This window comes from Trichomycterus rosablanca, chromosome 4 (assembly GCF_030014385.1).
Source record: "Trichomycterus rosablanca isolate fTriRos1 chromosome 4, fTriRos1.hap1, whole genome shotgun sequence".
Lineage (NCBI taxonomy): Eukaryota > Metazoa > Chordata > Actinopteri > Siluriformes > Trichomycteridae > Trichomycterus > Trichomycterus rosablanca.
In genome coordinates, this window is record NC_085991.1 from 38,102,877 (window position 1) to 38,119,688 (window position 16,812).

Here is a 16,812-nt window from a genome sequence, read left to right on the forward strand (position 1 = left end):
ATTGCTTGGCATAGTGCCTCTCATGTGTAACAAGATATATAGGCACATCAAGGAACATTCTGAAATTTGCATAGTGAACTCTCACACAAGTACAAGTACAGGGCTTGTTTGTAAAACATCCAAGGCTAGTGGTCACTTGAGTACTTGTGAAGAGGTCTGCAGTCATCTTTTTTAAAAGACTGCAAGAGGAAAATTTATGCCACCACCCATGTGAGAGTACAAAGAGAAGTGTCATTTGTCTTCCTTGAGTGCTGAGGACTGGGGAAAGTCAAGCCAGACGCATGACAAGAACTGCAATCCATTTCCAAAAGGGGAAACATGAAGAAAAAGAAGAAAACTGTTATGTTTTATTGTTACAACAATGAACTAGTAAATCCCTGGTTTTGTGGGTAGTATTGGAAGGTAGTGTTACGTAGTTTCAATCACCCAGGTTCCACCCAGATATCAAGCTGGTGGCCGCTCAGGTGGAGCAGCGGTAAAAACACACGCTAGCGCACCAGATTCCGGGATTTCGAACACATCGTATCAAATCTCAGCTCTGCCATCCGACTAGGCTGAGCGGCCACATGAACAACGATTGGCCTGTTGTTCATATAAGGGTGGGGTAGTAGTAAGCCGGATAGGGTCTCCTCGTAGTAACAAAATAAAGTAAACAAAATAATACAGAAATGCACAGAACAAAACCAAACCAAAGCTGCAGCCTCATGTAGTGCTGAAGAATAGAAATGACAGGCAACCTCATCATTGGAGCAGAAACACTGTGCTCCACACGTTCACAAAAAAAAAACACAGGAATATACAGGTACAGACTGGAGAACAATCAAAAATAGCACTGGAATGAAACTGCACCAATGCTACTGTATGTATTATAAGCATGTAGGATATATTTGTGTCTTACTCCTCTGGTTTTCCTTCTGGCTCTGGACTGTGAGCCTTCCCATGCTATGGTGGATAGTAAAAATGAATGAATGAATGAATAAATGAATGAATGAAAATAATGTAGCTAAGTGGCAGCATGTGTCTGTTGTGCATGGTCCTGATGTGAACACACCTTTTGGAATGCTAATCTTGAAGTCCAGGTCTCTCTCCTCCAGGTGGTAGAGAGCCACCTCCTGTAGACGGGCTCGTTCCAGCTCTGAGAGGTTCTGGATGGGTACTGCCTGCAGCTTCACACTCTGCCCCAGCATGGTGGCCCACGTGTGGTCTCCCTGAAAGAGACAGATGGTTCATTTACATTAACATCCACAGCATTTAGCAGACTCTTTGATCCAGTGGGACTTACAATTATCACTGAATACAATTTGTGCAATTAAGGGTTAAGGGCCTTGCTCATGGGCACAACAGTGGCAACTTGATGATGTCGTGGTGGTGGGGCTTGAGCCGGCAACCTTATTATTACTAGTCTAGTACCCTAACCACTGAGCTACCACTGCCCACCAAAAAGTTTCCTTCTTCAAATTCCAGATTGTTTGTTAGCCGAGGTCAGACAGAAAAAAAAAAACCCCACAACCTTCTAGTTGGTAACCCACAGCTCTACCAAAGGCTACCACCATCACAGTTTAGTGTTTTCACTCCTACTATCTTTAGCAGCACATCTATGTGATTATCACTGAGCAATATTGAAGATTGTCCTGGAAAAAATCTTTAATAAGATATGTATCATGACTGTAATAAAAGCATAAGAGCAGTTGTTTACTTTCTCAGTAAATGTGGAAATTTGACCCTATTCAGTCAATAGATGATTCATGAGGTCAGGCACTGATGCTGTATGATAAGTTCTGGCTTGCAACCAATGTTCCAGTTTAATCCAACTGTGTTTAATGGGGTTGAGGTCAGGGCTTTTGTCAGGGCATCTGGAAATCCTCCACTACAAAACTCATCAAACCATACTTTTTTATGACAGGAATAGACATTTCTTAAACTGTATAATTTATTTATATTAATGATTTTATACACCTGTTAGCAATGGGTAAGGCTAAACACCGTCATTATAGGAAGGGCTGCCCACATACTTGTACCATAAAGTATACTTTTAACTATAGAATGTTAACTATATAATTCATTAATTTATTCCTGTTATTTCTTAGGAACCTGTTGCTGTGGAACCTAAAAACACAAGGCACAAAACAGGAGCACACTCTGAATGATGTTCTCAATTATCAAAGGGTATATCATACACTTTCACATTCATTCACACCTAGAAACAGTTCAGAGTAGCCATCTACTTCCTCCAAAATACCCTGATGAAACCCACTCGGACACAAGGAGAGCATGAATGTGCGCTAGTAGTTTATAAATGAACATTTATAAACTGCTCCTGCATTTGACTCTCCTTTTATGACCAAGTCACAGCATCACTACATTTATATTTACATTTTTGGCATTTAACAGACACCTTTATCCAAAGCGACTTACAGTACTGTTACAATGTACAGTTACATTCAGAGCAGTATAGTAGAGGGGTAAGGGCCTTGCTCAAGGGCCCAACAGCAACAATCTGGCAGTGGTGGGGCTTGAACCAGCAACCTTCTGATTACTAGTCCAGTTTTTTTTAACTGCTAGGCTACAGGTAACTAAAAATGTTAGTGCACTAGTACTTAAAAACATTTATAAACTGCTCTTGCATTTGACTCTCCTTTAATGACCAAGTCACAGCATCACTAGACACTCACAGTTGGCATTTGGTGCATTAACACTAACCCTAACTTTTTTAGTTAATTGCTTTATTCTGGTGAGATAATGTGAGAGAGGACCACATCACTATCACACAGTTACTGACTAACAGTTTAGAGCTGCCAATCCATTATCATGTCTCTGTGAGGTGGAAGGAAGCCAAAGTAGCAGGACAAAAACTCATGGACACACAGAAAACACCACTTAACATTGTTTCACTCAGTAGAAAAAAATAATGTTGTCTATCTCATGTTTATCTAATCCATTTAGATGTTAGTCAGTTCAACAAAGCAGGTTTGGTGTTGATTGACAGTGTTTGACAGTTTATGCATCAAGGGTTTGCATACTGAACACATAAAGTCAATAATTAAAACACATATTTAAAATAATTTGTAGGATTTTCCTAAAAAGGTGATTGTACCCACAGCAAGATTATTTTTAACATGCACTGGCATAATAAAAGTCAACATTCACTAGTGCTGAGGTAGAGGGAAGAAAAATACTAAATGTTCTGGCAAATCATATTTCCTTCGATTGGCACAGTGTTGTTGTTACAATGTCAACTCTCAAACCAACCATCCAATCTTATTAACAGAAAAAGAGATGGGTGGGCGATACAGTTTTCTTTAAAAACATTGGGAAAATAACATTTGCAAAAGAGAAAGGAAGTGAATATTTAGTTCCTTATGGACTTCCATTTGCCCAAAGTAGAATAGAATAGAATACCTTTATTTGTCATATATACTGTACATATACAGATGTACAGTACAACAAAATTCTTTCTTCGCATATCCCAGCTTGTTTGAAAGCTGGGGTAAGATCACAGGGTCAGCCATCATTCGGCGCCCCTGGAACAGAGAGGGTTAAGGGTCTTGCCCAAAGCCCTACCCACTAGGCTACCACTGTCCCTAGGCTCTCAGTAGAAAAAAAAAACAGTTTGCACAAAAATTGCTATTTAGTAATATCTACAATACGACAACCCAATGTTCACTTTCCATTAAGCTGTTTCGAAGAAACACTTAAACAGCAAGTGAAATTGTGACACCAGTACCCCCTGTGGGTATATACATCCTGTGTGGAGTCATGAGAAGGCTGTGCGTGCCATGTTTATACGTCTCTGGGTATTTAGGACAATCACAACAACAAAAAATTACAGTTATTACCTCCCCTTACCAGCAGTGATGTAATAAGAAGTTGGACATGTGTTGACGTAGTAAAAAATTATAAAGACTGGCAGTCATCACTATACAGTATGCTAATGAGTGAGTGTTAACATTAACAGGGTTTCATTTTTTTGTATGCATGCAAACATTGGGGCACACTATTCCCAGTAGGCTTCAAATTGGTTGACTGCATTCTTGTTCAATCTTAAGCCAGAAATTTATATTGGGGTTTTTTTCAGATCATAACATGAAACCGTCAGTGTATGTTATTTTTAGTGGTGAAAAAACATTTTAAAATGCCAGAGTGTTAGGGAGGGTTATTTTAGCCTCCCTTTCCAAAAATTACTTTGTAGTAGCATAAACAGCTGTACATGTCCACAAACATCTTGTAAATAAGGGTGTTAAAAGGCTGTCTTTTCCACACAAACTGTTCACAATTCAGTTCAGCAAAAAACATGGCTATATGTTTATATGAGTTCTGCTTACCAATTCCTGTGCTTCACATATTTTTCCAATTTTAGGTCAAATCATTGTTAACTGGCTGGGCACATTTCAGGCTTTCATCAGCAGATGGAAATTACTGGTACTGTTTCCCTCAAATCAAGGATGAAAATGCTGAGACCATCATGCAGTTCACTTATGCTTTGTGAGTTTGGGGGAAAGATGATATTTCATTTGTTTCTTTGTTAAATTAAATTGCAATATGAGATGGTCTGGAATATTCATTATTATAATATAAAGCTACTGAAATACATTCTAGTATTCTTTTCCAAATGATAGATGGTTTAGCAGTTGTTTTCATTTGCGAATCATAAAATCTGTTACTGGTAAAATATGCCTGGATAATGGAAAGCAAACAGCGCTCTCGTCTGAGTATACTGCCAAAGCTCTAAAAGAGATACATTCCTTTGGGAAGGCTTTCCACAATATGTTCGGTGTTTGGGGGAATTTGTGCCAATCCACTCAAAAGAGTATTTGTAAGGTCAGGTACTGAATTTGGACAAGACAGCTGTGGTGTTATTTATTAAAAATACTTATTGTGTGTTTTTAATAATGCAATTGATTGTGAGTCTTACATATCTTTATAATCTAGCAAGGACTCTAGCATGAAAAATTTGGGAAATAATAGTTACTACCTCGTCTGGTAAAACACAAGCCCTGCTTTTGGTGTTACAGTTCGCACCAGACACACAAAAACCTATTAATACAGGTATTATTCAATTTACTATTAAAAGCCAAACTAATGTATTACAATGATGAAAAATGCCAAAAAATATTGCAAATATATTTTAATTAGATCTCTCACATTTACATTTTCAGCATTTAGCAGACGCTTTTATCCAAAGCGACTTACAGTACCATGACAGTGTATTGTTTTTGTGCAATTAAGAGGTTAGGTTAAGAGCCTTGACCAGGGGCCCAACAGTGGCAATCTGGCAGTGGTGGGGCTTGAACCAGCGACCTTCCGATTACTAGTCGAGTACCTTAACCGCTACGCTACAACTGCCCTCCATCTCGTAATATTATAAATAAAACACTATCAGCAGTTTGGTATTTTGCTACCTCAGATATAAAATATCACATATGCTTTTTGTTACAGTGAATAAAAAAACCTGAACTGATCTGTATTTGAAAAACCTGCTGCTCAGCTGGCGCAGCGGTAAAACACGCTAGCACACCAGAGCTGGGATTTCGAATACATTGTATTCCAGCTGGGCTGGGCGTGCTCATGAACAACTATTTGCTGTTGGTTACGGGGTGGGTAAGCCAGACCAGGGTTCCTCATAACTGGTGCAATTACAACCTCTGCTGACTGATTGGTAATGCCTGCGCAGAGTTGGGGAATAATGCTCATCAGGGTGTGTCTCTCCGTGCACAAGGCTGATCCGCATATGAACTCGCCTCGTCCAGGTGAAAAGAGGCAGTCAGTACTGAGCACGTGTCGGAGGGGGCGTGTGTCAGTTGTGAGGCTCCTCAGTCAGCAGTGGAGGGTTGTATCAGTAGAGGTGAAGTGTAACGCAATCAGGGTAATTGGATATGACTAGATTAGGGGAGAAAATGGGGGGGGGGGGGGGGGGGATTTGGAGAAAAAGGGGGGGAAAAAACCTAATAAAGCAAAAGAATAAACCTCTGTACAGTATCACATTTACTCACTTTATAGCCACTGCATTTTTAACTAGATAAGTTCTCTGTGAAGAACCAAACATTTTCCATACTACACATTGATTTTCTAATTTAGTTGTGGTTACACAGACTTGACTGAGGCAAATAGGATGTCCAGTCGATCAGAAAGTGCTGAGTATTGCCCCCTCTTCTTTGGAGCATTTCCCATCCGTTTCCTGGTGCCACTTCAGTGTCACTTTCCGCTATAGTCATCATCACACCACCTGCTGACCTTCCCGGGATGGAGTTCAAAGGTTAAAAGTTGTGTCCTGGTTTTTTTCTCTGATGTGCTGGAGTATCAGTGAATATGATCTGACCCGGAGTTGTTTGATCTTGGATCTGTTTATTGTAATACTATTTTTTTTATGACTTCTATATCTATTGTCTACAATACAGTAACAGTAATTTTTAAGTGGAATTGCTGATCTGGTATAGAATCAAGTTCCACTTATGTTACTGTTAATCCTAATTATTAGATCAAATGGTCCTGGTGTTGGTTGTAAACCGTGAGGTAATGGTATGCCTGAGTAAAGCTGTGTGTCTTGGCTCAGAAGTTAAGGCCGCAATTAGCAAAATAAACACGTCTTATTAGGGTGGTGAGAAAAAACAGCTGGCAACTACAAAGCAACAGATCAACCGAAACAGACAAAGAACTTGATTACTTAAAAAGAATGAGGGCACCCACAGGGCACATCAGTAAAGTGTTTACTCTACTAAAAAACCCAAAACCCAAGAGAGTCTAATTGATCCAGTGCTTTGGGGGGAAATTGAATTTTTTATATACTATTAATTACTATTAATTAAAGCAAAACTGGGCAGCAAGCACTTCCCCCAGTTCCTGACAAATGATGTTGCATGAGAGGCAGAAAAATAATACAGCTGCCTTTACATTTACATTTCATTTACAAGTTTTACAAAAAGTTTTCTCATTTTGCAAACATCATGTATCGTCAAAGATGAAAAGGACAAACCAGACATCTGACAAGGTATGGGGTGCTCAGTGCCCATGGCATGGGTGATTGGGTGGAATATTTGGTGACGTATTTTGCTTGGATGTCCATGGTTAGTTCAGCAAGACAGTGGCAGACCTTACTGCACACTCGCTACAACAGCATGACTACACACAGAGTGTGTGTGCTTGCCTGGCTGGCCTGCAGTCCAGACATGTTAAATTTATGGTGCATCATGACCCAGTTTAAGCTTGAGCAGCTAAAGCCTTGTATCAAGCAGGAATAAGCAAAAGATCCACTTGCAAACTGCAACAATAATTATCCTTAATTTATAAACAATTAAAAAGTATAATAAATAGAAAAGGTAATGTAAAACAGTGGTAAAATTTAGAATTTGATGCCTGTAGAGGCATCAAATTCTAAATTTCTGTCTATTTACGATTCAGTTGGTTATTGAAAACACAAAAAAATAATTTTCCTTTAACCAATGTCAGTTTAATAATGCTCTACAGAATCAACAAATCACAGATTTTTGTTTTTATTGCAGTTTACAAAGGGCCTTGACTTAATGTATTTATTATTTTATAAAGAAATTTTGCAAGTGTTATCCAAAACTCCTTACAGGCAGTGGTCAAAGATGAAGGTTAAAGATAACCTGGAGCCTGAAGCTGTGTGAAACCCACACTACCACAGCACTGTGCTGACCTTGTCTTAAATCGCAGTGACACCCTGAAGATGTCCCACATACTTGATTGGTTTGGAACTAAAACGAAATGCTTTGTCAGAACATAGTTACTTTTAGTTTTGGAGATCAGGGGTAATTAACAAAGTCTCTGGGCCAGTTTGGGAAAGTTGGAAAACCTCAATGCAGAATCTTATCTTTTACATATAAGTATTTGAAATCCCCTATACTATATTGTAAATAGATGTGTATTGCTTACCTAAATAATTGACCACACAAGAGATTCTTCGTGTCTTTAATCAAAACCTTATTTTAAATAATTCTGCTTATTTGGTATATGAGATTAACCCAGCAGGCATCAGTATTCCACTGTCAGTTCTTACCCTGCAGCAGGGTGCTTTAAAATCAACTGGATACCACAAACTGGGACAGTGGTCTCACACTGGCCATGTGTTTTCAATGCAGACAGGACAACAGTACATTCCAGACACCCAGTGAAATTAATCACATGATGCAGTAAGGGATGTTCTTTGGAATATCTGATCCTTAACAAGATCCCACATTTGTTTCGTGTGGATGAAGGTAAGTCGGTGATTTTAGAGATCAGCAAGCACAGAGTGGTGCACAGAGTAGTCTTGGGGTCATGAACTCTTAACATGGTTAAACTGCTTAATCCCTGTAATCCTGCTACCACAACACAGATACATGTCTGTATTACTGTCTGTGTTTTATATTGTAAAAACTTACAATATATGTTTACTGATTAAGTTTCAGTTTATTGGCACCGTACAGAGTACAATTTACATTATACACAGCTAAATCATTTATATAAGCCCAGTCTGTTCAAGATGGGATGTCTAGAACTGATCAAACAGAAATACAAATGAATACTTTTTAATACAAATTACTGATACACTATATAAACAAAAGTATTGGGACACCCCTTCCAGTTATTGAATCACGTGTTTCAGCCACATCAACTACTAACAGGTGTAATAAATCAACAATATAAAGGAATTAACATGCTTCCAACTATGCAGCAACACTTTAGATAAGGCCCTTTCATGTTCCAGCATGACTGCCCCTGTTAACAAAGCAAGGTCTATTAAGATTTGGTGTAAAGAAACCTCAGTGGCTTGCATAGGACTTTGACCTCAGCCCCACTGAACAGCTTTGAAATGAACAGGAAAATCAATTGTGACTTTCTTGACCAACTAGCTATACTGAATGGACAAAAATTCCCACAGACATACGTCAAAGTCTTGTAAGAAGCCTTGTCAGAAAAGTGACTGTTATCATAGCTGAAAAGATCACAAAGAGGTCACAATTTACTATGAGATCTTTTCAGGACCCTAATGTAGTCATTCATTTTATTTAAAAGGCAGCTAGGAGAGCAACATCTTTAGACAGCATTCCTAAACATCTTCGTCAGAAGCTCTTTAAGGTAATTTATTTTAGCCAAATTCAAGGGGCTGCATAAAGGTTGACCATCACATAATTTTGTTAACTGGAACAATTAACTGATAACTGGTAAGTTAACTAATAATATAACAAAACAGACATACTCACTAATGTATGGCTTGCAGTATTTCTCTGATTCACAGGTCCTGCTTAATATTCACTATGGTGAATATTTAGTTACCCCAGGAAGTCTGAAAATGTTCTTATAGAGCAAGAAACCTGAGTCAACATTCAGTGTCAGGTGGTTAAGGTAGTCGTTCACTGAAAACATCCAGGTGTTTGAATAGCAACATTTGCAATATTTGATGCATATAAAGGAGCCAGATGTCTTTGTGTTTGAGGTCATGAGGTGGAGGACGATACACAATACATGCGTTTATAAAGCAGTTTTAAGCCTTTGTTAAGGTGGAAAAAATGTCATCAAAAGAAACTGTACAGCTGCAGGCAAGTCACTGGTAAACAGCTATTATGTAAAAGAACATCTGGTCTTGTATCAACTAAACACGTTCATCTGAAAACCTAGCAAAAAAATCTGGACGAATAAAAGAGGTATAAAAGAATCATGACAGCCCCAGTGTAACTCAGATAAATCATCGCTTTTTAATTTTACTGAAAAAACATAGACACTTTTAGCCTAATCTAACCTTAACCTTTATCTATGTACCAGATTAGTAATTAGCACAGGCCATGATCTTAAAACCTTATTACTTAAAATTCACTTTATTCATTAAAATGAATAAATTCTGTCTATAAGCATTTGAAATATGCAACCATGTTTTTTTTTTTTTAGGATGTTTTAGGATAAAATAAATCAAATTAAAATGAAATCTCTGTTATCTAAACTCTCATTTTGTATAAACAGAATTCTAAACAGAATTTCCAGCAGTTATCGGCTGAGCGTGTACATACAGACATGATTGGCAGTTTGAGGGTGGCCGAGGCCCCACGATGGATTGGCGTCCTGTCTGGGGTGTGTTAGTGCATTGCTCCCAATGATTCAGAGAAAACCAGGATAACGCTGTAGTAAAACACTGAAAACTAAAAACATGATAACTACTATTTAAAAATATGTTTTACTTTTAGACACTGACTTTGTCACTACAACTCAAAGGCCACTTAGGGTTTTTTCGTTCCAAAATAAAAGAGCTCTATTGTGCTGTATGACAGTTAAGAGAATCACAATTTATAAAATAATAATTATAATAATAAAAGGTTTAAAAGGTTTCAAACATAAATCATGGCGAACTATTTAATTTTGAATTTTGACATGGCCTCAGTACACTTTTAATTTTATTTCTACATCTAGCTGACTGGCTTTTTAGATGGATTTTTATATTAACAGCTGGCTAGTCAGTAGAGTTTTAGACTTAGGAGTTTAAGAAGGCATTACTATTTTTTAATATTATATTATATATTTAATATTTGCAGAGTAACATGACAGATGTCATGTATGTATTAAATTATTTCAATTATTTAAAATAAAAAATAGAACATATAATAGGTTTAATTTCTCCCTCCATTTCTTGCCTCCTCAAGGCAAGAAGAGTTTTTTTCTGTTGTTTTCATAGTTTATCTTCAGGTACTCTGGTTTCGACCTCCCACAAACATGCCAGCAGTAAAATTTGTTGCTCTTATTGGCTCTTAAGTGAGTGAGTGAATGTGTTAATGTGTGATGGATGGATTGTCACCCTGTCCATAGGTATTCATGCCCTGAACTCAGTGATGCAAGTTGAAGCTAAAAGTAAAGATAAAAAATAGATAAATAATTCAACACAAAAAAAATGTGGTAGCCTCAAAAACTGCTTTTTTATTAAAAGTGAGTTTTATGTCATTGTTTCCTACAAGTGATTACACAGATGTGTTATATTATGGAAAAGACCAGCAAAGTCTAAATTCAGAGCAAAAGAAATAAATGTTTTAATTTTGACATCTTTTTTGGGAAAAAAAATCATGTTTTTATTCATCCTATAAACAAATAAGCTGTGCCCACACAGAAATTCTGCAGAAATTCCCAGCAAACAGATGTTTAGTGTAAAGCATGCTTCACCTATAAATGTTTGTTTACATAATTCTATACACACGCACCCATTATACACATATACAGCCATTATACATACATACATAGAAAACCTTACTGTACCTGTAGTATCTGAGCCAGGTGGTGTGTAGAGAGAAAAGTTATCAGTCACTGCTCACTACTAAAGTCAGAGAGTACCAGTCCAAATGAAGCAAGAGGAACCACAATCCAAACAACAGATAGAAACAATGTGTGTGTGTGTGTGTGAGAGAGAGAGAGGGAGAGAGAGAGAGAGAGAGAGAGAGAGAGAGAGAGAGAGAGAGAGGTCTGCTTTCTCCATCTGCTGCCTGAAGTAAATCAGCGTCAGAGCCACAGCCCAGCCAAGAGGAGCTCAAAGTAAACACTTACAGCAAACTGGAACGGAGGAGGAGGAGATGAGGGGGAAAAAATGAGGCATGAAGGAAACATATGAGGAGGCAGTGCACATATAATAAGACCTTAGATTTGAGCCCTATGTAGATATGAGAAAGCTTTACTTATATCCTCTGCTTCACTTAGTCAGAGCGATAATTCAGCTTGCCATTATGGTGGCCGGGGCATGATCAGGTATTGGCTGTCATAGTTTTTTTATACATATTTTGTTTATGCATTTTCTCCCCTTTTTTCTTTAATTGCCCCATTGCATTACGCTTCCTCTCCACTGATGCCAATACCCACTCCGATTGAGGAGAACGAAAGCCCCCTCCAACACGTGTGCAGTAGCCGACTGCATCTTTTCACCTGCACTAGGCGAGTTAATATGCGGATGCGCATGTGTCTGTTTATTACTCCGCTGTTTGTGTAGCGCAGTGCGCATATTTTTCCGCCCTAGGTTCGAATCCAGCTTAGGGTGAAACTAAAGTAACACAAGCAGGGCCGGTGCTATGGGGGCACTGGGGTGGGCATTGCCCCCCAGATTTACTCTCTGCAACCCCCCCCCCCAGCAAAGCAGTCCAGAACCGGGGCTGATTAGCCAGCAGAGGTTGTAATTGCATCAGCCATGAGAAAGTCCCTATCTGGCTCCCCACCCACCCCACAAGCCAATCGTTGTTCATGTCTGCTCCCAGCTCAGCCGGACAGCAGAGCTGAGTTTCGAATCAATGACTTCGAAATGTCAGCTCTGGTGTGCAAGTGTATTTTACCGCTGCACCACCTGAGCACCCTTGGCTGTCATGACTGACAAAAAATAATAAATAAAGATAAGCTTTTGTGTGTGACACATGAATTGTCATTTTATACCACAGCTGTATTTAATAAAATTCCATTTTTAATATTCCAATACTATGAATGTGTATGAATGAATGTGGTATGTGGTGTTTAGCCGAAATAATTTAAAAAAAAATGTTTAAAAAGGAAGTAAAATTAAAGGGACAATCTGACATTCCAGAAGACTAAAAGATTTGCACTAGTTCGGTCCTTATATGGGGGTTTAAACTAAAACAAAAAAATGTATATCTTTCTTTTTTCCAGTGTGAACAGCCTCACACAGTATTTGTCAATGCTGCAAAAACATCTGGGTCAAGCTACCATTTAGGATTAGCGTCTACCAATTAGTTTAAACTAAGCAGAGTTACACTGTAAAAGGCTTATTGGGGTCTATTATTAAATAAGAAGTTTAAAAGTCAAGTCAGGGAATCCAGAGGGCATCATCCCCCAGGGCTGTATTAGATCATTCCTAAGGTCTCATGATTTTACATATGGTTTTGGAAGACATTAGTTTTGAAAGACTCTTAAGAGACCTCATTATAATCTGAGGTAAAAATAAGAAGGATATTTAAATGCTTTTATTCCCCCTCAGACCTTTTCTTCCAGTCAGTGACAGTTATAAAAGTATTAAAAATGACCCTCTTTGTTTATGATATTTTTACCTAACTGTATAAACCAACGTGGCAAAAATGATAAGATTTTGGTAGAAGAAGCTGCTGCTAGAAATGTCCGGGGCAAGCTTCCTGTAGATATATGGATGGAAGTATGCTGTCAGCATGCACACACATAGATACACACGCAACACAACAAAACAAAGGAACCTCCTTTAAATAACTTTTCATTTGTGTGTGTGTGTGTGCGCATCATTTAGAGCATTCTTGCCTTTTTGTGATGATAATTATATAATAGCTTTTATATATTTACATTTACATTTTCGGCATTTAGCAGACGCTTTTATTGAAAGCGACTTAGTGACAGTATACCGTCTAAGCAAGTGAGGGTTAAGGACCATGCTCAAGGGCCCAACAGTGATAATCTTGCAGAGGTGGGGCTTGAACCAGCAACCTTCTAGGCTACAACTGCCCTATATATCAAACTCCCACCTGATTGTATGACATTTTACATTTAATGGTGGAAGTTGACCTAAGTTAGCTTACAATCCAAATCCTTAGTGATGCTATAAGCTGGTTGGGCGTCTATATACAGACAGGATTGGTAATTGGCGTCCTGTCCAAGGTGTGTTATTGAATTGAACCTGGGACCTAGCTGCCCAACATGACTTTTAGTGTAACAACCTCCGATACGTCGGCTGGATATACTTTAAAAGAAAAAAAGTAATTCATTTTAAACTGATTTGTAGTCATCAGGTATGGTGCGCACAAAATCTGCAAGCACAACTTCTAAACCACTGGTGCTGAGGTAACTGATTCAGACAGGCTTTAAAAACAGAATGTGGTCTAGATACCATCTAAAACCATTTTACTTTGTTTGATTTCAAATTTCAAAATCAAATAAGTACTCTGGTTTGGCGTAAACGGCATCATTATGCACTTCCTAATGAACCTTCCCAAAAGAGGAACTCCATCAGCAGCCAAAGACCCATGTGACCTAAAATCATTCATGACAGAGAGCGGAACAGAAACAGTACCCACTGTCCCAGTGGATTGACATTTTCCGTGAATGAGTGAATGTTTGTATCCGTCCAGAAAAAAAAGAATAAAAAAGAACTACTCAGCTTCATGTTTTTGACTTTTGACCTCCATCTAGGGTCTCTATATCCTGTTTTGTCCCTGAGAGTGTACTGTCAGGTAAATGTGTGACTCATACACACAATATAAAGTCAGCTGAATGTCAAAATGAGAAAAAAAGTGTTGACTTTAATGAACAAGACAATGAAATACGAGGGATTGTCATAAAGTTTCCGCACTTTTTTATTTTCATTGGAAACGGTGAGGGTGGGAGGAGTAGTAATTGGTCGTGTCTGAGAGAGCTGAGAGAGAGCTTATAGTCCGGATTTAGCACCATCTGATTTCCAGCCTTTTTGGACGCTCAAAGAAGCTTTAAGGGGAAGAAATATTCATGTGATGATGATGTGAAAGCACATGTGAATTTACACGCTCAACCAAAAACATTTTTGCTGATAGCATTAAAATGGTATGAAACTAGGAAAAATACATCGCAAAGAAAGTTGACTATGTAGAAAAGTGATGTAATTTGGGTTTTTTAAATTCTTATTAAATAGAGTTTTAAGAAAAAAAGTGTGGAAACTTTGTGAAGAACCCTCGTAGTTACATGTCTGAATATGACCATATTTACATTAGCAACAATTAAGAAATTAAAAACTTAAACCTGTAATGAACTATGGAATAGGAAGTTTGTATTCACTCACACACACAGTAAACAAAAAAGGCAATCATTTTCTCTAATGATTATGGTTAAAAACGAAAAGAAAATGGTAGCAATTTGTGGTCATTGCAACTGATAGCATTTCATGCAAACAAACTGTTCAAATGACATGCCAGAAAAAGCCTTTTCTATCTTACCACAAACAGACATGTGAAGTTCACTAGATACTATAAGAACTTTGACTGGAAGTGGTTGCTAGTCAGATGAAACACAAACAGTCTTTAATCATCAACAAGACAGTTATGCCAAATGTGTCCAAATTCACACAAAAATGTTTGATAAGCACAAAATCAAACCATCTCAGTAACCTGACCTCATCACCATGGAAACGCTAGGTGGTGAGCCAATACATGCACAGTTGCCAACTGCTTCTTTCTACCATCTAGCGGTGGATCCTTTAGTCATACTTTGAATTATCTGAATCCTTCAGCACATTTTCAAGTCTGTGTGCCATTAAGAACTGTTTTGTTACAAAGGAAAGTGTAAAAGCATGCATTATTTAAACGAAAAAAAGTAAATCTAGTAACCAAAAAGTCTTGGTTAATTAAATAAATAATTTCCTTTGTCTGTGAGTAAATTGTAACTCTATCCCAATAAAAACATCTCAGGAAAAAAGTGGGATGGTCACCACTCCATTGTGGGGCATTTCACAAACATCACACACATTTATGTATTCATCTGCACTCATTTCTTCAAACATAATTTGTTCACTGTTTACAGGGGTAAATTGGAGTAGCCAGTCCTGTAGCCCATTGACATTTTTGGGAATATGAGAAGAAATCGAAATACACAAAGGGACAAGCCAAACATCCCACAGACAAAATAAGGCTCATAATCAAAACTGAGATCCTGAAGTTGTGCAGCACAAAGACCTGTAAATGTAGTGATTTCTTATCTTACAGTTTAAATATCATATTGATACGTATAATGGTTCTTCGGTGTAGGTCCACTGAAGCTAGTGTACATTACACTGTAAAGCCGTTCACCGTCTTTGATCAAATCACTCCTCAGCAACTAAAATAAAAGTGAGGAGAGTTTCACATAGACTCCTGCTAAACCTGGAATGTCATAACTTTTAAACAAAAACAAAAAAAAACATAAAGTAACAGTGTGTTCCAGATGCTGAGAGAATCTTTATCTTGAGGCTATACATCTCTGACTCAGTAGAAGCTTTTAATGGTTTGGACTTCCGGGACCTACACTGTCTGGATTAGATTAGCAGAAAACCTGTATGTCAGATCACACTGTCTTTATACTGTAGATACTTCATACAGCAGAAGCTGTTATAACTTGTTGGCCAAGTATTCGTTCTAATTTTAGTCTTTATGTACAAGCATCTTTTTAATGGAAATGATAAAGTTGTTCATAAACTATTAAGAGGCAAGTTTCTACAGAACCCTACCCATGGATCCAGTTGAACACATACTGTACTGCCCTCTTCAGGCTGATGTGAGCAAAGGACCAAAACATAATCTGCTTCACACCAAAACATTTTCATATCATTAAAACACACTTAGTAACAATACTGAATAAAAACAACTGCAAAAATTGTATGTTAACCTTGTTGGCATTATTTCTGACTCCATTACAGACAAAACGTGGCTCAATGTTGTAAGTATAACAATACAAAATGTCTGAACTAGTAGCACAAAATAACAGTTTTATGGTTTTTATTAATTCTTTACTGCTTATGTGCAAAAATGTCAACCTTAGGGCTAACAACCTTTCCAAAAGTCATTGGTGGGTTTTTTTTCAGCCAGCATGAGCATGACAGGTTACAGTGAGCATCTGTGAACTGTTTGATTGGGTTTAAATATGAGCTTTGATTGGGCTACTCAAAAACATGTAGAAACTTGCTGCAAAACCACTCCAGTGTTGTTTTGGCTCTATACTTTGGGTCACTAGTTTTTATTTATTTTATTATAATTATATATATATATATATATATATATATATATATATATATATATATACATATATATATATATATATATATATATATATATATATATACTGTATATATATATATGGCAATGACCTGTCATATCAAGC

At 37.7% G+C, this 16,812-nt stretch overlaps 1 protein-coding gene across 1 annotated transcript in view; it reads right to left on the minus strand.

Annotated features, from left to right (window-relative positions):
- Positions 1-11,303, minus strand: part of arhgap36 (Rho GTPase activating protein 36) — a 39,305-nt gene extending 28,002 nt beyond the window's left edge. The window contains exons 1-2 of the mRNA XM_062993292.1: positions 11,233-11,303; positions 1,052-1,208 (exon numbers count right to left, since the gene is read on the minus strand). Of these exons, the coding sequence (XP_062849362.1) occupies positions 1,052-1,187 (136 nt within the window). The 5' untranslated portion in view covers positions 1,188-1,208; positions 11,233-11,303. The remainder of the gene's footprint in view (positions 1-1,051; positions 1,209-11,232) is intronic.
- Between the last annotated feature and the right edge of the window lie 5,509 nt (positions 11,304-16,812).